The following is a 23091-nucleotide window of genomic DNA, read 5'->3' as shown; positions in this document are numbered from 1 at the left end:
CAACTCTAGAACTGGTGTTGATGATGAATGTGTTTCCAGCCTTGTTGGTGGCGATCTCGCAGGCGTCTGGGTGGCAATGGGAATTTTATTTACAATTTTTTTCGACAGGGGTTATGAAGCGAGCAGGCAACACTTGGTGAGACCCTCGGATCCCGTTAGCTCTTTATTTCTGAGCACAACCCAATTCGTGTTTCGATCCACAATAGTTTACACTTTGTATCGGATCAGAAGTTAATCTTTGAATCTCTTCTCTTATCGTCTTTACTCTCTCTTTTCCAGCTTGTTCTTTAACATTTATTGGTTTATTCCCCCTGTGACTGGTCAAGGGAGAGAACTGGATAGTTTCAGTGACTGACAAGGATTCCCCTTGAGGCCTGTCTTAAAAGGAATTAAGGAGGTTCTGCATGGCATGGCCAGTCCTTTCTTGATGTTAACCAGACTCGGCGTCAACCACTTTCCAAAGTAAACCGGAAGATGGTTTTACACAGAGTGGTGTGCAGGTCACGTGACCAGACCAACTTGCGCCGCTTCACTGTTTGAATGAGGCTTTTCTAGACCTCACGATTTGGAATTCTTTCTGTACATTGCGATGTTTGTAGGCGTGTAGTGAGAACAGATTTATTTAATTTTTAATGTCTTTTACTGGGCTTTACCTAGTCATGAGAAACAAAAATGAAAAAAAAAATTGCAACGCAGTAGTGGTGTGAACTGTCCTGACACTACTCGGAACTGTTACCAGAGGTTTATCCTCCTTAACGCAAAGCAAAATGGCAGAATCAAGTTTTTGAATGCATCAAAGATCAAAGGTGTCTCACTCAGAAGAACTCTAAGAAACGAAAACACCAAAGAAATAAGACCTCTTTCCTTTATTCCAGCTTTCCAGATAAAGGGGAGGTAAACAGGTATGTTATTCAGACTTGTTTTGAAATAAAACTAGGAAGTGAATTTTCTGTAGCAGACAGATAAAAAATAAGAGTAAGCTATTTCTGCGCCTTGGTCTTAATCCGTTGCTTGTTTTTCTTCCTTCTTCTGGTTATAATTTTTGGTCTTTTCTTGGGTTTTTTGTTTTTGGTAATTACTTTTGAGCTCTTGTTTTTATTTCGTGTTGTTGATCTCCTTATAAGCTTTCTGCAGTCCAGTGCACAGAATAAATGTACAACCATTCTTTGTTGTATAAAATAGTAGACATAATAAATGTCAGCGACGACTAAGCTGACGAGGGCCATCATTAGTGGCTGCTCATTGGCCGTATATCCAGCCATCACAATGTTACAGTCCATCCATCGAATTAGTAATTACTGACTCATTATCCTTTGAAGCCCAAAACTGTCGACAGATTGCAGTTGTAGGAGACCTCACTCGAGCACCAACCTCTCTCCTCACAATGTCTCACAAACAAGTGAACTGTTCACAGGTCCGGACAGAACAGGACCGATGCTCTGTCAGGAGTTCGCGACATAAAATCATTTCAGCGAAGCCTTAAAGAAATGGGGAAACAAAGGAAGGTAGGAAAAAAAAAAAAAAACTTGGACATTCTAGAAGATAATGAAGCTGTGGCACTGACAAAGCTTTATGAAAAATGAAGGAGGGTGAGGGAGCATGGAACACCACTCATCAATAGCAAATAAAAGGTTTGTCAACGAGCGGGGGAGGGTGAGACTGATGATTTAAAGACAAATCGTCGAGACGGTCGTTAGTCAAAGAAAGCGGAAGGACAACGGTTCACTGTCCTGCAGTTCTGTCAGCTGTCGGATGTTGGACAACTATGAGTGAGAACAATTATTTTTCACACCCATTTTTTTATATTTATTTATTTATTTATTTATTTATTTTTTGAGGACGTTGCCCAAACTCTCTCTGACTGCTTACCTTCCCCGACACTACAGGAAGTTAGGTATCCTTTACTTGAAACTTCAAATAGTTGTATTTGTTCTTAAATTTAAAAACATTCAGCACAAAATTGAACAAAGTGTATACTGAATGTACATGTAGATAACTCTGTTCATTCTACGAGTAATGAAAAAGGGAGCGCGCTATGCAAAGAACTTACTGGACAAGATATTTAGTGAGATGTATCTGTATACAATCTATCTCCTCGTCTTTCTTTCTTTCCCCCTATCGCACACACACACACACACAATCTTCATCCCATGAGACTTTTTCTGTCCCCTTGAGTGACATATTTACACCGTCTGTTCATCCAGTTGGCAGCCTGACAAATTTATCTAGTTTCATCCTCAAGGAAATCGGTAATCATGGATTAAATTTTTGTCATCAAAACATCAGTTATCTTTTTAAAAGTATGTTTGCAACAAATCAGTTGACTGCATACAAAATAAAAACAAATAAATTATTTCAGCCATGGGTATACAACTGGGTTTTTAGAAGTAGATTATTTTTAAAAAGTTTCGAAGAACTATTAGCAAAGCTTAAAATAAATACAGTAAATCACAAAGAAACAAAAAAAGCTGTCTTCAAAATAAACCACAAGTAATGAAATCACAATGAAGTCAAGAAATCACAGGATTACAACAAATAGTTTATAGCCAATCAAAAGACTTCCTTCTTTTTTTCAGAATCTCATAAATTTCTTGCTTCCTTAATGGCCACTTAAGACAAGAAAATTAATGAGAATGTATTTAACAACAGTTTGATTGTAATTATTATAGTAGACTAGCTCTCTTGTTTTCTACTTTTACCTGTTGTGGATTTTACTCCTGACATGTGACACATGCTTTTCCATTGTACTGAATGTTTTGCTTCTCTGTGGTCTTTTGGTTTCATCTTCAGACTTCTATTGTTCTGTCGACTTCCTGCCTCCTTTATCTCCATCTTCATCTACCATGGTGGTTTCTTTGTTCAGTTCCCCAGTGAGAAGGTCACTCAGTCGATGCAGTGAGCTCCATCCTCCCTGCTTCATTTAGACACTAGCAATCTGCCAGTGACAAGACTGTTCTGAGTATTAACTGATCTTTCATCGCAGATTAATAATGACTTTGTAAGGCCAATAGCAAACTGCCGCAGCGAGATGAAAGGAACAAGAGAGCAGATAATAATTTTTTGTAAAACAACAAAAATATTTCGTTATTCGCCATCTTTCCTTAAGTAGTCGTACTGTCTCTTCATCTCTTTATCTATCTCTGGTTCTTTCTTTCTACAAACACACACACACACACACACAGGTACCAGAGAGGAGTTCTAAGACAGAACTACGTCGCGTGTAAAAATCTTCTTCGAAAAATAATTTCCTTGCAGCTAAAGGTGAGTTTCCTCTGAAGCCAGCCATCAAATTTACGGTATTATTTTTTCCCCCTCGAAGGCGGATTTCTTTTCCCCCTAAAAGGACTCAAGCTTCTTCTGAACTCAAATAATCCATACTCTCACAAGCAAATGTTTGAGAACTCATTTAAGACTGGCAACTTGAAAGGCCAGAAAAGACGTGAACCTTTGACCTGAAAGCTTCAGAAAAATTGTACTGAAGTACACAATGAAAGCCAAAACATAGATGCGTCGAGATGCGACAGAAAGGGTTAAAATGCCACCTGGCAATAGTCATTCACAGAGCACCACCGTGACGATGACAGAGTTAATGAAGACAGATAATTTCCATTATTGGGTGGATACAAGTATGAGTTGGGAGGGAGGAGGACAAGAAGCTGTTCAGAGGATGAGATGTAAGGATGCCACCAGCAATGGCGAGGTCCTGCTCCAAGCATGTGGTCCTGATTGGCAGCTTGGTGACAGACGAGTGACATCACGTGGTCCTTGACCAGACGTTGGCCTCATCGACCAGCTTCTCGGACTCGTCATCTCGAGTTCTTGGGAGGCTCGCCAAGCGTCAAAGGTTTCGTGTTCTGGAGAGAGGCAGAGGTCAAAGGGTATGGGTTTGGGAATGTGGTAGACATCAAAGGTTGCGGGCTTGTCTCAGATGTGGGAGCTGCGTGATGTTATTTATTCATTTATTGATTTGGAAAACAGCGAAAATCACTCGGCTTCCCTCGTTAAATCACACGTAAGCACGTTTGGAATAACGGGTATTAACTAACATTTGCTGCTCGACAACCAACATAATCGTTTCTATATTATGTTACAGCTGCATTTACAGATTTTTTTTCTCCCGTTCCTCCTTCTGAATGTCAAAGTTTGCGAAAGCTACAAGCTATATCTAGATGGATGAGTGGACAAACGGACAAAGGGATAAACATGTATGATTGGTCGGGTAGATGAAGGTGTGGATAAATGGATGGATTACTGAAAATCGTTGGATGGATAAGGTACTGACACAACAAACAAACGGAAGCATACCGTCCGTGCAGCAGGATTCAAACGAGGGTCTGGTACACTCCGCAATCTTCTCCAGGTCCTTTCCTGCCTGGACATTACCGTTGTCACTGATGCGATCCTGATGCGGATTTCTGCCATGTAGCTGCCATCTTTGAAGAAGGTGGCTCCTAAATAGATAAAGTTGTTTACTTCCTCAAACTGTACTTCACTCACATAGATATCTGCTTCACCGCTGCCGTTGGCCATGACCTTTGGTCTTGTCAGTGCTGGTTGTTATTCAAAATGTCCGTCAGTTCGCTGTTTATTCATATCATCAGATCGATGCTGTCTGAAAAACATATGTTACAATGGAAATGGAGGTGTTGTGGTCGGGAAACGTTTCTTTCATGATGCTTTCCAAAAGATGCTGACCAGTGGTGGGTATAGAAGCAAACTATTGTGTGAAAGAAGGCTCCTACTTGGCTAAAATGATAAGTTCATCCACCTTCCCCTAACGTTTGCTTATGTCCGTTAGGGAGGGAGGTACTAAGAGAATTTTTTCGGGCCATCTCTCTCTCGATATATGTGTTTTACTTTTATCCTCTATAATGCTCTATGAAGACAGGTCTCCATTCCCGACAGCTTGGTCAAGGGAGGAAAGGTGGCTGCGCCCTATGGGTATCGAACCGGCGAGACTTTAGGTTCGTGCTAACTACTCAGCTATCCGCTTCCCCTTCATTGATTATTCAGATGAGGTTGAATCTCGGTGAAGATGTGAAGGAACTCAAAGCCGTGGAACTGACATGAAGGGTCAGTGACTGTCACATGCCACAAAAATGTTAACAGGAGGAAGCCGATGAAAAGCTTTTAGAAGCATTAAGAGTTGGACACGTTGTGTGCCGGACTTCTCAGGCGTTTGTTTTCTGTTTATTTTATTTTATTATATTTCATCAATGTAGCTGTTATGCTGAAGCTTAGCTCATCTGTTTTAAAGTGTATATGATAATTGTCAGAGACTATTGAATCATTATATCATAAAGTATACATGGACTATGATGATTATTATAAAGCGTGGATTAGTCATTATCGTTATCATCAAACTCAGATTTACATCCTTATATTAAAATATAGTGCCACCCTCACCTCTCTCAAATCCCATTCATGCTTTTGAACATCTTCCCTGCAAAGGCAATTCATCTTAAGGACGAGTGCATCCTCCAAGATGCTTAAAACTGATTTACGAGACTGAAATCTTGCATCAGGCAGTAATTTTAAGCAACGATCTTCTTATCGCATCCTGCAGTCAGCGGGGGAATGGGGGAGGTCCTGAGTGTTCATCCCTGTCCACCCTCATCCCTCCTTCCATCCCATCAACGACCATTAGTGCAAGAACTTGTCCTTTTGAATGACCTCCCTTTGTGATTTTCTCCCTGGCACCCTAAGCAAGCTGAAAAGGTCTTAATCGCGGTTAGAGGAGCCAGGGTGTCTAACTGGAACTTGTTCATGTGTAGGTGGTCGTCTCTTACTGTTTCTGTTTTATCGCATAGTTGTCTTCAGAGCAGTGGCTGCTCCTGTGTGGTCAGAAAAAGATGAAGCGGTAAAAGAATACAGGGAATGGTAAAAGGGCATTAAACAAAGACATTTTATCATCTCTGGTAGATGGGTTGTTTAACGGAACTGACAGGTCCCATCACTCTCGATTTTCCGTGGGGTTAACCTCTTTGTATCCAATCGTCGTTCTCTATTTCCAGAAACTTTTGTTGGCGGCCATGATTTTTACTGCCAACGAGAAACAGAACAGAATGAATAAATTAAAACAGCTTTCGTGAAATCTACTTTAAAGCTTTATCTGAGTGTTTCAAGCAATCATCGGAAGCAAAACGAAACAGTTAAGACAACGGATGGCAACTTTGTTTTTGTAACAGTCACTACAGCATCACCGTTAACCTTTTGTGTGTCACGACCCCGTTATTGATTGGCTTCAAAAGTGTGTTTCTCTCGTCACGCAAAGTCCTCCGCCCGACGAGAAGTCTCCTCCATCTCCGTGTCTGCGAGTTGGAACTACTGCCTCTAGAAATGGCGACACGCCTCACATTCAGTGGATGATCATTTTGTCCCAGACTCTCAATCTTCAGGCAGAATTGTGTCAGTGGTCTGGGAATTTAGAGAGGACCAGGAGACAGGACAGTTGATATCCAGTCTGATTCCCGTTCTACATGACACGCAGTCCACATGATACCCGCTTATCTCATAGAAACCTTTTTGTAATCGGATACTTATGCAAATCTGTGACTATAACTTGCAAATTATTTGATGGTATTAAATGGCAGTATAGAAACTAGAGACGTGTTCTACAATATATTAGACAGCTTCTGGGTAAGAAGAGCCTCCTGGTCACAAAGGAAAGAGGATGTTTGCGTTCTTGAGCTTCAGGCAATGCTGGTCTGGGACTTTGCATGTAGCAAGTGTTCTCTAAGCCACTCGTGCCCACCCCTGAGCATATTTCTACTGGTTCTCCGACATTGATCACTTAATCTAAGAAGTTTGCTGTGGAAAAGCTGCCAAGTTTCGAAGAAAATGCACAATCCTTTTTCAGTCAAACGGTCTGAAAAAAAGAAGTGTCTTGGTTCATGTCGGACTCCACCATTGCCCATTGCACCTACTTGTTAAATCTCAACAAGCACCAGACACTGTAAACAGGTATCAAGAGTGGGTGAGAGGCCATTATGTTCTCCATCCTGCATGTAGACCTGCATTTCCAAGACTTCTAAAGAAACTTTTTGATTAGTTGGTCCTTGCTGACATCCCCTCCTCCTTTTGTAAAGAACTGCTTCACGCCAAGCAGGTGTCAAGTACATGCAGACCTGTTTATTTGTCCTGCCTTTGTCCATACAAAGTCTTATGTTCTATGTCGTTAATAATCCTATCCAGAAATAAACTAGAGGCAATGGCTCAATGTTCATTACGAATTAAGACAGAATACTGTTTAGTGATGGCATCAACGGTAGGCCATGTTTCATGTCAGAACTTTGGTGAACTCTGTAAACCATCTTGGTGTTCACAAGAGTATAAAAAGTATATTATCTTGCAAATGCTTACCTAAGATTATATGGTATTACAGGCTGCACATCTTACGCTGCGACGACAGACATTTTTTGTTCACAGGTCTTCAGAACAAGAATCTTACCTTTGAAGTCGACTGTTTATCATCTCGTTTAGGTCTCAGAAGAGAGAACCTTTAGCACTCTGAAGTCTACAAATCAAGAACGTTTTGTGTTTATCACCGTAAGCTAGACAATTACCAACAGGAATAACGGAATAACAAATTTTAAATAGGGAATAAGCAGTCATGACCCGGCTAAAATGAGATCAGACACTAAGCTGGACTTCATAAAAGGAAGGTATGGAGGACTTAATTATCACAACGATGTAAAGCCCCGCATGGACCAGCTTATTAAGCAGTAACAGGAAATACAAAGGCAGTTGACAATTAGAACTAACATGAGAAGGAAACGCGCCTAATCTGTAGATGAAAGTGCCGCCAGCAGCCACAAAGGGACTACGTGTCTGTAGATAAATGTCCTGCAAGGGTCCTCAATGCACTCGTGCGCATGCGCTGTGGAAGCCGAGGTCTGGTCCTTCGATCTTCACAAGACCTCGACTCTAGGAACAAACCCTCCAGCTCGACCAAATACTCTCGGTAAAGTGAATTTGCACTGGATAAAATCCTGTGAGTATCAGTCCCTGTAGTTCTCAAGAAGACATTTGTCAAGGCCCAGCGGCGGGACTAAGGCCAAGCAAACCTCGCTGTGGCCACAAAGCTGAAATAATGTCATCGACACCAGCGCCATCCTTCTAGATTTATTTCCTCCCCTGGGGAAAAATATTGCTAACAGGCATATCACGTGCCGCTAACTGGCCCATTATGCTTCGGAAAAATCTCGTCAGTCTCGTTATCTCACGCAGCATCTCGCAAGTCGAACGCAGGCCGCGAGTAGAAAACAAGCGAAAGTTTAGAGGAGTCGATCATGGACAGACCTGTGAGAGTTTTAGCAAAACCTTGACCTAATCATTAATATAAAGTTAACTAACCGACTAATTAAGCAAAATAAGACGGACAATAATGTTGTTGAAAAAAGCAAAGAGCTGCAGCTTTAGAGTCCACTTTATTCTTTTGTCCATTTCCACATGATGATCCCATTTGCGGCATCATACAGACATCAGTTATACATTCCTACCAGGCTTGGAGAAATGTAGCGAGAAATTTGCGAGATACAAAATCAGATTGGAAAACAATTTGTAATAGACAGACTTACACGTGTGAAAAATGTGTAATGGTCCATGAAGTATGTTAATGAATGTCCACAGTTGTCGGACAATAGATATTTTATTACAGAATCATTGTAGAGGAAACAGAGATGTGCTGATCGTCCTTTGGTCTCTCTCTCTCACATCAACCCTGAAGACCGATTGACACTTGATGTTCCTTGTGGCAAGAGTTCTGACTATGTATTTTTCCTACGACCTTCTGACTCGCAGAATAATTGTTTGAATTTTTGAATTTAATCAACAAAGCGTCCAAAGCGATTCTTTCCTGATTTCCCGCCCTTTGTTTACATTCATTCAGCCAATGCTCAAATACAGTAAAAGATAGCTCACTAATGAAAAAATTCAATACATGTTGATCGATGAACATTCAAAGTGTCAGTGACTGCAATTTATGTTTTCAGACTGAACTTGATCTCAGCTTTCGACCGCAACCATTGTAATCTCTTCAATAATTCATTCGATGTCGGTTTGTGGAAATCCAGACATTCTGAAACAATTTGTCTTTGTTTTATTTCATCGTCTATTCATTTGCTTGCTTGTAAGCATCTTGAGTTATTCTCTGAAGCTGATTAAGATAACTGCGATCACCGCTTTTAAAACTGTTTTAGCCAGTCGTTGTCAAACGGCTTCGATGTGTTTTAAATTTAGAGAAAAATCCACATTTAAAACATTTCTAAAAGTTTCATGCAATTCTAACCGTTTTAAAACAAAAAAATCTTGAGAACAGTTTTAAGTTTTAGAAACATGATGTGCCACTGGGCCTGGAAACCGCTAAAACTGCTAAACGCTGATTGGATGTTGTGATTGAAGACTCAACTATATGTCCTCATTATTGTGTAGTCAGTGCAGGAGGTTCATACATTGGACAAATCAACAAATCAACACGCGCATGTAAACACTCAGGAAACTTCCCATACGAGCATTGAGGCAGCTCCGAGAGAAAGAAAGACAAATAATTCTCTTTGAATTCAATCATCGCGCTATAACAATGAAAGCTCGCGATAAAAACCGACTATGATGTAAATTCGATAACAAAGTCCTCACAAGAACTCTACAAAGACGTATCACCAGTCGATGAGTCAGCACGGACAGAAATCCCTATAAAACATGTTGTAACTAAAATATAACCGTTTCCATATTTCTTCCCTGATGTCTGACTTGTGTTACAAGCAGACGACATCATTATAGCCATGCGCGAAACCTTTCGCCTTGCGATGACAGATGTTATGATGAAGAAGGGGACGGCAAAAAAGGAAAAAAAAAAAAAAAAAAAAAAAAAGGAAGAAATAAATTCTGGATTTTTGTATTTGTATACAAGAACAAGTTTAGAATGAGATGATTCTGGGTCTGGAACCCTCGGACGACTGTGTGCCACGGATAGAGCTGAGAACGACACAAATCTCTCTGGTGCTGCAACGTTCAGAGCCTTGGAGATTCGACTCCCGTTGCGACTGTCGGGTCGTGACTATTTTTTTCCAACTCACTTTTGCCCCTTGTTCTACTTAATAAACCGTGCTCTCAATCGTCATTTTGTCCAAAGTAATAATAAAAAAGTACTAAAACCCCTACCATGATCCTTAATCTGACCTTAAACTTATATCAAGCCCAAACTCTATATTTTTGCTGAAAAAAAAAATACATTATGCTACATATAAAACAATCATAGTCAACTTTCTTTGCCCCTGCGCATGAGTGTACCATCCATGGAATTGGCTTCTGCCAAGCACTTTAGCATTTTATCGCCCTAGACAGAAATTTGTCGCCCTCGTCGTGAACAGTAAAAGTGGAAGCCTCAATCCTGGAAGACGGCGACTCTTAAAGAAGCATCGGCCGATCGGGAAGCGAACACGGGCCAACACACTCGGCGCCGCTTTTCAAGGTTCGGCAAACTCGGAAGTAGCGAGGCAAGAGGACGAGGTGGGATGGAAAACCTGTTCTGAGACAACGGGGGGCAGTCATGCGTGAGATTGGTACTCAACAACTTTTATGGAAGCCAAAGACTTCAGAACCGCGCTGGCGCAGAGGAACCTTTCAAGATTCTTGTTCCTCCACGAGTCTGGCTTGTCTGAGGCAACATCAGAAGCTGACCTGAATTTCCCATGTTCTTTGATGATGGTAATTATTATGAGGGGGAGGAGGAGAAAGAGAAGGAGAAAATATTGAAATGATCTAAATTTATGATTTTAAAATATGGTAAAAAAAAAAAAAAAAACTAATCCTCTCCCTGAGGAATTTCTTTTTTCTCTTTTTTTCTATTCTCTTTCTTTGTTCTCATGATTCTCTCAGGAGAGGAAGGGGTCCGTCAATTCTTTTATTCGTGGCAGCAGCATCTTTCAAGATGAAGACCACGTTTCGAGATGCTATTTTTAGCAACACACCAGCTGCCAAGGTCTCCCACCGACTCTTCAGAAAAATTTAATTAGTACAGGAGACTTACTTTAATGAAGAAACTCCCAAGGAGGAACTAAAGACATCTTTTCGAGATTTCAGAAAAACGTAAAATAGATTATCTACCACAAACGGTGGATGGTGTAGCAAAGATGTTGAATCAGTTAACCCTGACTGTTTCTTTGTTTCCATCTCTCAGGTGCCGCAGCTGGTTCTGGTCTCAACTCTCCTGGTGTTCATCGTAGTCGGCAACTGCTGCGTGCTGGCCGCCATCCAGTTGTCTGACAACGGCCGCAAGACTCGCATGAATTTTTTCATCACGCACCTTGCCATAGCAGGTAGGTGATGAGAGACAATAATGACACTCTACATTAACTGACCATGCTTGTTGACACTAACAATTTACTAAGTATTAGTATGTTTGGCAAGGTGTAAAATTTCCAATTAATATATCTGACTTATCTAATTTCCTGACTATAAGATGCAGGTAAGCTTCACAACATAATACAAAATGAACTTCAGAGAGGGAGAAAGAGGAAGAAGGAGGGAGAGGGATGAAAAGAAATTTGTGATTACTGTTTGCCCTCCTGTATAGCCACAGATGCTATATTCGCGGAGGCTGATGACACCGTGCGTGTGAACTGTTCGCGGCGTTCTCGTCATGAAGACAGGACCAGCACAAAACAAACATCCCCATCCCTCTCCTCGATCACGTGATTGAGGCAACAACACGTGATGCAGTCTACAAAGCATTGGAAGGCGTGCTTGGTACGTTAAAGATACTAGAATGTACAGCCGCTGCCTGTAGACTCCACTCCTCCAACCGTTTCCTTGTAGGTCAAGAGGTCAGGTTTGCAGAGGCCACGTCTGCTGCGAGGGCGTGATGACGTCAGTTTTGTATCTCCAGGGTGATCACTCAGGGTGACAACCACCCTGCCCACTGCCCATGCAAATAAACATTTTCCAGTCGTCCAGTCGTAATTAAAACGAGACAGTGACACGACTCCCTAACGGGTGGAGAGCTTTAGACTGTTTGCTGTCTGAAACGGAGTTTGCCTGAAACCCTCTTCAGAAAGGCCTTTGGGTATCAAGAATTTGTTAAAGACCTGTCGATCGGGTCTCTGACCTTTTCATGTGCTAGCGCCAAATTGATATTGACCGGAACACTTCCCTTCCACAGTTTTTTTTTCCCTCTCCCCTGACTGGACTTCCCTTCATGTACTCAGATGCTGCCGAGCCCACTAAGGTTTCTGAGCTTGTCTACTCTACTTGTCTACTTTCCTTGGCTTACAGCAACCAGAAGACTTTTTTTTTTTTTTAGTGGGCACTGTTGCTTACGTATACCCGTCATTTCTTCCCGTTGATAGGCAAGAGGAAGCTGAATACAGGCACACTTGGCGGTTATCTCCCTTGTCACACCTCAACTATAGGAAAAGGGGAGATAAAAAGTTAATTAACCTAGAGGTAAATATTTAGTGTATTTTAATTATTCTTGCTTCTTGTGTTATACGGAAACGGGTGGGAAATTTACTGAGAAAAAACGTGTCTTTAACTGATTTTATTTTGTTCGCGTCTGAAACCGCGCAAAATTAATCGTTGCCTTTTGTGCGATTTTTTGATTAGTGGAGAAAGTTTTCATATTCATATTTCATATTGAGAGGCTGACACAAGAAAAATGGGATTTCCCTAGCTTTGTTAATCATTTTACCTAAAAATTCCGATGTCTTTACTGTATCGACCTTGATCACGGACTGTGTCTTTATATTTCTCTCCCTGTTACAGACACTGAACTTTCTTATTAATTTAATACGAATAAAATATTTGTGTGTAAGTAAATAAGCAGACTGATAAAAGTACGATGTATAGGCCTGAACAAACTTTTAGAAACCTGTACAATTACTATATATATATACACACATATCTGACACTAAAAAATATATATCTATTTGCTGTATATTACGTTCACACAAATATTTTAAAAAGAATCACGCCTGGCTAAATCTGAGACTTTATGTCATGTAGTGACCGGAAGTAGGGCAGGGAAACCTCCCACAAGTTGATCAAGACTAACAGACCAATTGTCACCAGCCAAAGAAGCCTCGGGTAATAAACAAAGCCTCGTGTATAAGATTTAGAGAGAACTTCAGGGAGAAATTTGAGCTTCACACGAGAGAAAACCATAACTGAATCTCAAGCAATGGAGCATCCATCAATTGAACATGCAGACAGTCCAGATATTCACCTTGTAAAAATAAAAAAACTATGGAGGTGACAGGAGGTGATTGAATTATTGTAGCCATTTGCACTTCATTGATGCACAGAGTGCATCATTTATTAAAACATAGTAAATAATTACTTTTTATCAGCTCCAAGGTTGACCAGTCTGGAAGTGTTGACTGAAGGATCTTTATGTTTTCTATCTAAAACAAAACACAGTTGTTCAGGTGGGTTGTCACATAATGTAATCATAACATTCACTAACTCCACAAATATAATCAAGGATGGTTGGTATTGTTAAAAGCAATAGTTGGTCCTTCTGTATTTTAATAGAGTACAAAAGAGACCATTGGCTTTTAAACCGAGTTTTCGAAATGCGAGAGAACAGTTTAAAGGAAAAATTTTCCAGAACGCTGCATCCCAGTTGTTGTATACGTTTTGGCTTTATCTTTGGAATAAAAAAATCTACATGTATATGCATACACATAAGAAAGGAAACACGTTTTCACCTTCATAATGGACATGTATATGCATGGTATTATGGCGATGGACCAAATGACTATTAAAAAAACACAGACATTTGGGAGAGTTTTCAGGATTTGGTCTTAAAATCACAAGTTTGTGCATCTGGAAGCAAGAGCATAGGAGGACTTGCCAGTCGCCCTTCAGTACACACTAACAGGCTACAGATATCCAGGTGTAGCTTGTCCTCGGAAAACTACATGAGTCCATCTACAATGTGAAGCACAGAGAGTAGAAGCGATGTCATCTGAAGCCTGCTTGTCTTTGAATAAAAAGCACAATAGGCTCCTCACAACCTGTCAGCTTTGCCCTGACACCAAGAGCTTGTAGTCCTGTGGACCAGGTTCATCGCATGCTGAGCATTAAGTTGCTGGTGTCCTCTGGGAGGGGAACCAGGGTTCGAGCAACTTCTTTTGGCCAGTCACTCAGCCAGAGCCTGGGACATGGATTAGCTTCTTCTGCTGGCGACAAGAGCCTTCCATCCACATAAAGCAGCCCACACAAATATTCTGAACTAACATAGCAAGACTGGATAGATAGATCGAACGCTACTCATGGAGGCGAGCGAAAGAAAGAAAGGTGAAGGGGACAAGCATCCCTGCAGTCTATCGTTCGCATGTTTTATGCGTGTTTCCAGTAACCTTCCTGTCATCGAATTTGTTCCCAGAGCATTGACCTCCCAAGTCTCTCTCTCTCCTCCTCCCTCTCATTCACACTCACTGCAGACAGAAAAATGGATATTTTTGACATAAATGACTACTTCCTGTAGTGAAAAATCTTTCCATTCACATTAACACCACGACACACTAGGATAACTTTTGGTCGAAAGGACTGAGTAAGGTGAAATAATGGGCGGCAATTCTTATTTTCACATCTTCAAGCGCCTGGCAGTGGACATATGAAGCTCGGTGCATGGAATGTGAAGCCTTCACTGCTCCACCTTAAAGTACTTACAAGTTTGAATCGATCTTTTAAAAGTTTTTGTTCAGGCTGAAGATGCAGAAAAGGGAGCAAAAATTTTAGTAACCAATGATAAATACGATTTTGCTGTGCTTACCCGGGCGTCAATGTCATCATTAATGGATGCACCTGAAAATAACTTATCATTAGTGTTAGCTTCTGCTCACATCGAAAATTAATAACAATGACGAATGGCTAGCGTGTCTCGTTCATGAAGAGATTAAGAACACGATAAACAAAAAAAAAACACCTCAAAATAGCAACGAAAATAGGAAAAAGAGAAAGGATAAAAAAGGAGCAAAATCCCCAATACCTTTTTTTCAAATTGTTAAAAAAAAGCTTTGAATGCATCTGTCTCCTTGCATCAGATTTTCTTTGATATGTTTCAGGCTACTAGTAACTTCCGGTAGTAATTGAATCAAATATGAACAAATGTTTGACCCAAATCGGCAACATTGTTACACGCTGATTATACAAAAACCATTGTGAATATTGCCAAACATTTGTCCAGGTAAGAAAGATCTTAACGAAGTACAACTTTGATGTACTAAGAAGATAGAGAGAGGGACGACTGGCCACCCACTCCGGATTCAGTTTCTGTTTCCTTCCTTTTCCACCGTCCAGACGTCCTCTTTTTGCCTTTTTAATCCTATACGGTGGCGCAGGCATTCATCTTCATAATTTTTTATGCGTTGTCTTCACACTTCAAAGGGACTTCTTTCTCCTCCTTAGATTCTACAAGAAATACAATTCTTCCCTCCCGTTTCAAATATTGGACTAAATCATATTGCGCTTGCGTCATCGTTGTTTTATTTCTTCTGTTCTGAGCTTGATTTTCCGTTGGTCTGACTTTTTTTTTTTTTTTTTTTTTTTTTAACAGAGTAGCGTTTTCTCTGATTTTCAAACAAAACAAAAGAAAAGGCAAAACAAAAGTATTTTCAGCTCCTCCACTTCACGACTGAGTGTTTTTTCGCTGATCCTATGATTTCACCAAATTGCTTTCCGTGTCTAAATGTCACGAGCATCGCCACCTTTATTCAGACAACGACTCTAGAAAAACTGTCTCGTCGACAGATGTCACGTGGGTCGATACCTGCTCCTCCGATTCTCAGCATCAGGGAAAGCGAGATGGCAAAGTTATTGCACCGTCTTTCACTCGTGCACGATTTTTTTCTTTTTATGTAAATTTACTATAATCCAAGTCTTTTGCAAGGTGTTCAAACATCTAATATCTGTACTCACTCCAAGCTGCACGAGGCAGCACCAGCTGTACAGCATCGGTTTCCAGAACGAGGCTAACTTGTTTTGCTTCCAGTTTCTTCAGATAATTTAAAGTGTGCTTTCTGACCTTTTCCTCCACGTCTGATATTTCCTTAAAAGGAAATGCAAAGAAAGGTAAGAGAAGTTCGCTTGGAGCTCAAATTTCCTCAAAAGACAATATCAAGACATTCCTTGATGGCTGTTTGGGAGTGAAATGTTCGTTGCACTGTATGTCACGTGTGCAAACCTAATTTATGTGCTGTGATTGAAAAGCCAGGAGTGGTGATGGTGGGATTAGAGATAAAATAACAGCAGGGCTCACGATTATCACCACGTGACCAGACTTGTTTTCGCGCCTCGTCGCCATGGTGTAGGTGTGAACGCCTTCTCACGTGTGTGGGCGGGTAATAAACATAATAAGTAAGAAGCTTTTTGGTTGGCTTGTATAAAAGTTTCACCTAGAGATTATTTAAGGAAAACATGATGATGGTGAGGCCGGTGAGAAAACCTCAGTTCTCGGAGTAAAACCCGGATATATTTGCTGCCAGAATTTAGATAGAAATGCGTGTGCCCCGAGACGGGATACGAACCACTGACCTTTCCATCCTCTCTGCAGGGAAAGCGGGTGCGGAGAGAAGCGAGCATTTAACTGCTACCAATCACACTGCTTCCACTTCTTCTACTTTCCTTTATTCTGTATTTGATGTTTTATTTTACAAGGCAACAGTGTGTAGGCAGCAGCTTGTCTTCACATCACGATGTTGGCTTAGCGTGACTGCCCAGCACGAGTCACACGCACGAACTCTGCGGTCAGCACGTGATCTGGACACGTGATCGCATGGCGTGAAGAAGCTGACCCTTGCCTGACTCACCCACATCTCTCATTTTTACAGGTTTAACATCATACACCTTTTGATACTTCGCTTAAGTGCATTTGCAAATCATCTCCTCTGGGATTTTTTTTCGCATTATTCATCGCGTGACTGTTCAAACCTCTCTGTGGACATCTATGTCACATCATGCCGCAAATAGCTTTCTTGACAACTGAGGAGCAACTTAATTCCAGCATATTTCATCCTGGGAAGGAAAAAAGATAAAGGGTTAATATGTCAGTTATTATGGAATGGAAAAATGCAGACTGCTGAGAAACAAAGCACAATACACAGAAAAACTAATCAAGTTGCAACTCTCTGACAATTTAGCTCTATTGCCAGTTAAGTAGACTCTTTATTCATATTTTGTCTTTTATATTCTATATTATTACCACTTACCCAGTCTTTTTCTTTTCATTTTTTATTATGTTTTCCGTCCCATTCCTTTTTGAAGCTCGCATCATCTTCACATCGTATCTCCTTTTTCAATCAGATAAAGAGGAAATAAATGTATTCTTCCTTTCTTGAAACAAAAGTACTTAATGTATCCTTCTTCTCTTGAGAAAATCCACTCAAGACTCCTTTCTTTCTGTCATTTCTGATATTTTCGTTCTAAGCGCTTCTGAGTTCATGTTTAAGTCTAGTAATATTACATTTACTCTGACTCCGTCGGTCCTTGCGAAGCAGTCCGACTCAGCCCTCCACAACCATTTAATTTTTAGCTTTCAGAGTAGCAGACGACAAGGTGGCTCCCAGACCATAGCAGCCAGTAGACAAGTTCTTGTCCGGCGCTAAAAACAACTTTTTGTGTGGGATTTAAAAAAAATCATTTGGAAAGAAAATCCATCTTTCATAGTAATTTCTTCAGTCAACCGAGTGATCAAACCATTAATGTCGTAGTTAGTTGGAGTTGATGATGAATATCTAAAATCTTTTTTGTCAGAATCAAGTAAAAAAAAAAACCTATTCATTTAGGTAAACTTAATAAAATGGATGGAATGAACTTTTTATGGGTGCGCTAATAAAATAGTCTTCTAATAGTTTTTCAGCAAGTTAATTCCGCAGGATAAAATATCAGTCAGCTTTTATCTAAGAGTTCGTTACATTCTGTAATTCATCAAGCTCTTACCAAAGTTTTATTTATTTCTTTTTATAGGTGGGTGGGGATTTATAGGTTCAAAGATTGTGAACTTTTTATACTAACTGCTATGTTGCTGCCTTTTGAAGATGTGTGTTTGCGTGTATGCTGTGTGTGTGTGTGTTGTGTGTGTCTATATCCCTGTGTGGTCCAGTGACGTAAACGTTAGCGCCTGTAACCAACACAGTGAGAGCTGGATGTCCTGGGTTCAGCTCTCGTCTCAGGCACGCTATTTTTTCTCTGCATGTGGCATCTGTTTACAGGGCTGACTGCCTTAGTGTGATATAGTCTTAGTTGCTGGCTCGGCGTAAAACATTTCTCAACCCTGTATAGATGTGTATGTGCGTGGAAATTCCTGATCTTCATTTATGTAAGGGTGTACATACGTGGTTTAATCTCGTTATTACCTTTATGACTTTACTCTGGTGAGATGTGCTAGTTTGTTATCGTGTGGACGATGAACATTTTTCCATTCCCCTGCCTCCACATTTTACTGTGTCCTATCAGTGTTTGCTATTCTCCGGTTCAGACGCCTCCAGCGATGCAGTAAAATAAAAATTTCACGGGTTCGTGCGCGTGTGAATGCGTGTGGGCAGCCGCGCGAACATTCACACTTTGAAAGGTGCTTTCGTCCTTTGAGTCTGGCAGCCATTACTTCTTCTCTTGTTCGCTTTTTCTTGCTCCAGTGCCGCCTGCAATGTGTAGCACCTCCATAAAGTGTCATGACAAGACCATAACATGATTGTAGCAGCACTGTCTGTTGTGCCATCATTACTTTTATACTTCACACATTGTCACACACTGTTGCTATTTTATTCAGCGATATTAATACCTTTCTAACGGCCACTAAACTTCTGATTGAATGTTTTCTCCTAAAAAGTAACCCTGGTTTTCAAGAGTGAATGGTGTTGGATATAGCTGAGAGAAATGTTTCCTTGACACCACTACTTTCCTTGGAGAATCATCATGATTATCACAATGATGACAACCGACGATCTTCACGAGACTAATACAAATAAATTAGCTTAAATGATATCGAGTGATTATTGATATAAAAGGATACATTCATCCACCTTAAAGATCCAGAGGCTAAAAGTACATACATACATACTCAAGTGATCAAGAAACTTCAGATAAGACGACTGACTTTGAAAGGCTCAAGAGAATATTTAGTAGAAAGAGCAAACCTACCCGCTTTAAGCATACAGAAAATATTCATATAAAAGAACGCAAAGACCATTCAACAACAACAACAACAACAACAACAACAATGGAATTCATACACTGCATTTTCCCACGCACCATAAAGCTCAATGTGCATTACAACAAATAGAAAACAACTTGTAACACAAGCGGATGTCGACCAAAAATGTCAGCAAACAAACGGACAGACACACATCAACAGCCACAACCACAAGACAGAAAAAGCTGCACACGAAGCATAGCGGGTCATAAAGTACAGAAGACCTGTAATCTTCTCTAATGCATTTATCGGCAGCTCACCCGCTGCCTTGACATAAGTGATCATGATTTGCTCAGAAAAATTAGAACTTTGCAAACTCAGCACCTGCTCCATCCAATTCTTTAAATCCCTCGTCTGGAACTGAACTCAGTCGCAGTCAAATGTCGAATCCTTTTGAAGTAAAATTTGGTGTCCCACAAGGCTCATTCTTAGGTCCTGTTCCGTTCTCTGCCTACAGAAACAATTCTCCCAAAGTAAAATGTTTACAGAGGACACAACAATAACTACATGTCATAAACACACTGAGCTATTGGCAGATTTTCTACAAGAAAGTGCTGATGAGCTTCAGCCCAGGATGGAACTAAACCACATGGCACTCAAGTCCCTCCAACCAAGAGTTATGCCTCTAACAACCAGACAGAAGGGACAGAACTTCACCTCCCCATTTCCTAAAATCCATCCAGGTATCCAGCAAGTATCAGAAGTCCAATTGTTTTTTACCTCCCTCTTCTTGAATTTCACATGTCATGGGTTACCAAGTTCGGTCAGGACAAGGACTCAGTAACTGGTATTTGCAACCGTCTTAAAGAACGGACAGGTGGTAGGGTCTTCATTGATAAATATAAATAAATATATTTCACACGTATAAAATATTTCCGCTGAGATATTCCAAATTGTTGCAAAATTCTCTTGACACAGGAAACTGTTCTATGTGAACAGCTATAATATAATTACTTTATCCGAAATCTCGCTCACTTTGGCTTTACTAATTACTAGGGCAAATGGAAATAAACTTTTAACTATAAGCAATTGTTCGTTTTTTCTGTATAAGAATGGTGTTTTATAATTTAGAATGTTTTGTTTGTAAGTGTGATTTATTCAATGCTTTAGATGTGTCTATGCGAAATATATGGACGCCTTCGATTTATGACAAAAACATTTTCGAAATGTTAAAAATTCATCAAAATCCAATTTTGGTCCGATTTTGAAAATTGGAAAAGCTTTAAAATCCTCACAGAACACTCTTTCTAGTAATATTGTCTCACCTATCTAGGTGTGACATTTGTTTTTAATCATTGGGCCATGCCTGGGGAATGATGGCTGTTTATGCCCAGAGACACAAACAATCTGTTTTGTCTCCCTTTCAATAATTCAAAGACTAGAGTCCAGTTAAACACTTTTGCCTCGATGTGGTTTGAACACAGCTGCTGATTCCCACTCGTCACCCACGCATAGCTACATAGGAACTGAACAGAACTATCCCACACAGACCAACATTATTTTTGTCTATAAATTATTGGTAGAACACGTTTCCCACAACAAGATATTGAGTCTCTGAAGGTTGTCATGGATACATAGTACATTAATGAACGCAAACAATAAGATATTAACAACATTTTTACTGTTTTCCGCTGTTCACTAGTGTTTCCACTGACCGTTGTTTATTCAGCAGAAAGAAATTGAGCTCATATTTCAGTGGCCAGCCCACAAGTCTCAGACAACCCAGTTTCCTCTTTGCATCGATTCCTTATTCTTCAAGCTCAACATCGGTTTAACCAGCGATTGCGAAACATGATCTCGGGTCCCGCGGGATTGTCTCACTGGAACAGTTAACGAATGCCCTGCACTGTGTCACGTGTTTGTTAAATTTGTGGAGGTCAGAAGGGGCCACAAGCAGAACAGAAGGTTGAATAAGGACCTTGTCAGTGAACACGAGTTTGAATGTTCACACACCCACGCACTGTCTGAAATGTCCATTTATTTCAAACAATTTATTCCTCCCTGGACCTTTTCGCGACTATTTTTAAATGAGAGTTTTTTTGTGTAGTCTTTGCTCGAAAAATTAATTTAAAAATATTTATGTGCATAACTTATTATATTAGAACTGTGATTGTGCAGGACAGTGAGCCTGGCATGAGTTGTGAGAGTACAGCAGCCCTGTAGACCAGGTGTAAGTATGTAGACCACTGTCACGTGTTCCAGGTGTAAAGGTACATCAACACTCTGTACCAGCTGTACCTGTGCAGGATACATCTCCATGGACCAGTCTTCCTTCTCCTTCCTGCATTCCTGTCTAATGTAGTATTTGTAATGTTTCAGACCTGTTGGTCGGAGTGATCTGTGTACTCACTGACCTCTTGTCCAAGATCACCGTCGAGTGGTATGCCGGGAACGTCATGTGTAAAATCATCCAGTACCTCCAGGCAAGCACTTTTTTCTATTGTCAGAACGGACCTAAACCCTTTTATACCTTCTAAACCACAACAAACATGACACAAGCAATTTTAAAACATGTTCCTGGTTTATGGAGACTACGTATAATACCAGGCTTAGGGAATGGGTTGCCATGGGATACAGAGCCACTTCCTTCTCTCTTGAGTAATGTCCCTTTTATGACCTTCTTGCAATTAGGTAGACACTTTTCTTTCATGCCTGTGCTTAAATAATGAAGACAAGCATGAAGCTGGCAGCACGACCTCCACTGTCTGTGCAGTGTGTGTTAACAGTGCTAATACTGCCCGCGATTCAATTTTCTCGCTGCATGGCTGAGCTTCGCTTGTGAGAGTCTGCCACGTCCAAGCCAAACTTTAAAAAGTTTTCTTTAATTTCGTTTGTCTTTTTTTTTGTTCTTTATTTAAATGAAAGATAGCAGGGCTATTGCTGACCTTTCCAGGTATATCAGAAAATATATAAACAATGTCTGGAGTGTGTAGAACAGGTAGTGGTTGTCTAGCGACAGACAGAAGTAGAAGCGGGGATGAGACACTAAAGAAGACCAATTCATTTTGTAGCTTCAGCTTTCGGCTTATTTCTGTTGTAAAGTAAAACTTAATGTTTAATAGGTACCTTGAATACATATGGCATCTTTATCTGTAAATATATTCTTGTCAAGTTAGTAGTTTTTTATATTATGTTGTCATTTCACAGGCCGCCGTGACCTACGTCTCCACCTACGTCCTCGTCTCTCTGAGTCTGGATCGTTATGACGCCGTGGCTCGACCTATGAACTTCTCCAGAAGCCGTAAGTCATTTCAGTCTGACCAGTGAACATGTTAGAAGCTGTAAGTAACTGTTTGAATCTTGCCAACAGACATGTCCAGAAGCCGTATCCCTATTTCAATCTAACCACTGACTATTTCAAGAAGACGCACGTTAATATTTCAATCTGACCAACGAACACTCCAGAAACCTCGTCCCTAGTTTAACCTGACCAATTAACTCAGAAGCTGTACTCTAGAAGCCGGAAGTTCCGACCACTCTACTTCTTTCTTGGCTTACTTTCTAGTCTGAGGTCCAGTCGATGTCTGGTGTGGGCAGATCACGCATAGGTAGTTATTCGCTCGTGACGGACTGATTGTCCGGTTCTATCCAATCATGGCGGAGTTGGAAGCCTTCAGGCAATCGTTTGCAAACTGAAGGTGGTAATCTGTGTCAGTGAGGTAGCTGTGATATATATCTCTCTCTCCCCAGTTTCCAGTTTTTCATACAGCAGTTTGGCTGATGGATGGACAAGGCGTTGGACTCTCAGACAAAATATATTTCTCTATTCCTGTCTGTTTGGCAATCTTTTTTATTTCTTTTTATCTGTATCTGTCTTTCTTTCTTTCCCTGCGAAATTTAGGCTTATTGACTTTCCTTTTTTTGAGGAAAAGATAAATTTTCGATTTCGCACTTTTCCC

The 23091-nt window shown here is 40.5% G+C and overlaps 1 protein-coding gene across 3 annotated transcripts in view; it reads left to right on the top strand.

Annotated features, from left to right (window-relative positions):
- Window positions 1-23091, top strand: part of LOC112572197 (cardioacceleratory peptide receptor-like) — a 67419-nt gene that overhangs the window by 35441 nt on the left and 8887 nt on the right. For all 3 annotated transcript variants that reach the window (XM_025251776.1, XM_025251768.1, XM_025251784.1), the window contains exons 2-4: window positions 11180-11318; window positions 21512-21615; window positions 22340-22433. In XM_025251776.1, coding sequence (XP_025107561.1) covers window positions 11180-11318; window positions 21512-21615; window positions 22340-22433 — 337 coding nt within the window. The remainder of the gene's footprint in view (window positions 1-11179; window positions 11319-21511; window positions 21616-22339; window positions 22434-23091) is intronic.

Source organism: Pomacea canaliculata, linkage group LG1 (assembly GCF_003073045.1).
Source record: "Pomacea canaliculata isolate SZHN2017 linkage group LG1, ASM307304v1, whole genome shotgun sequence".
Taxonomy (NCBI): Eukaryota; Metazoa; Mollusca; class Gastropoda; order Architaenioglossa; family Ampullariidae; genus Pomacea; species Pomacea canaliculata.
Note: the sequence above shows the minus strand (reverse complement) of the source record. Positions and strands in the feature narration are given on the sequence as shown.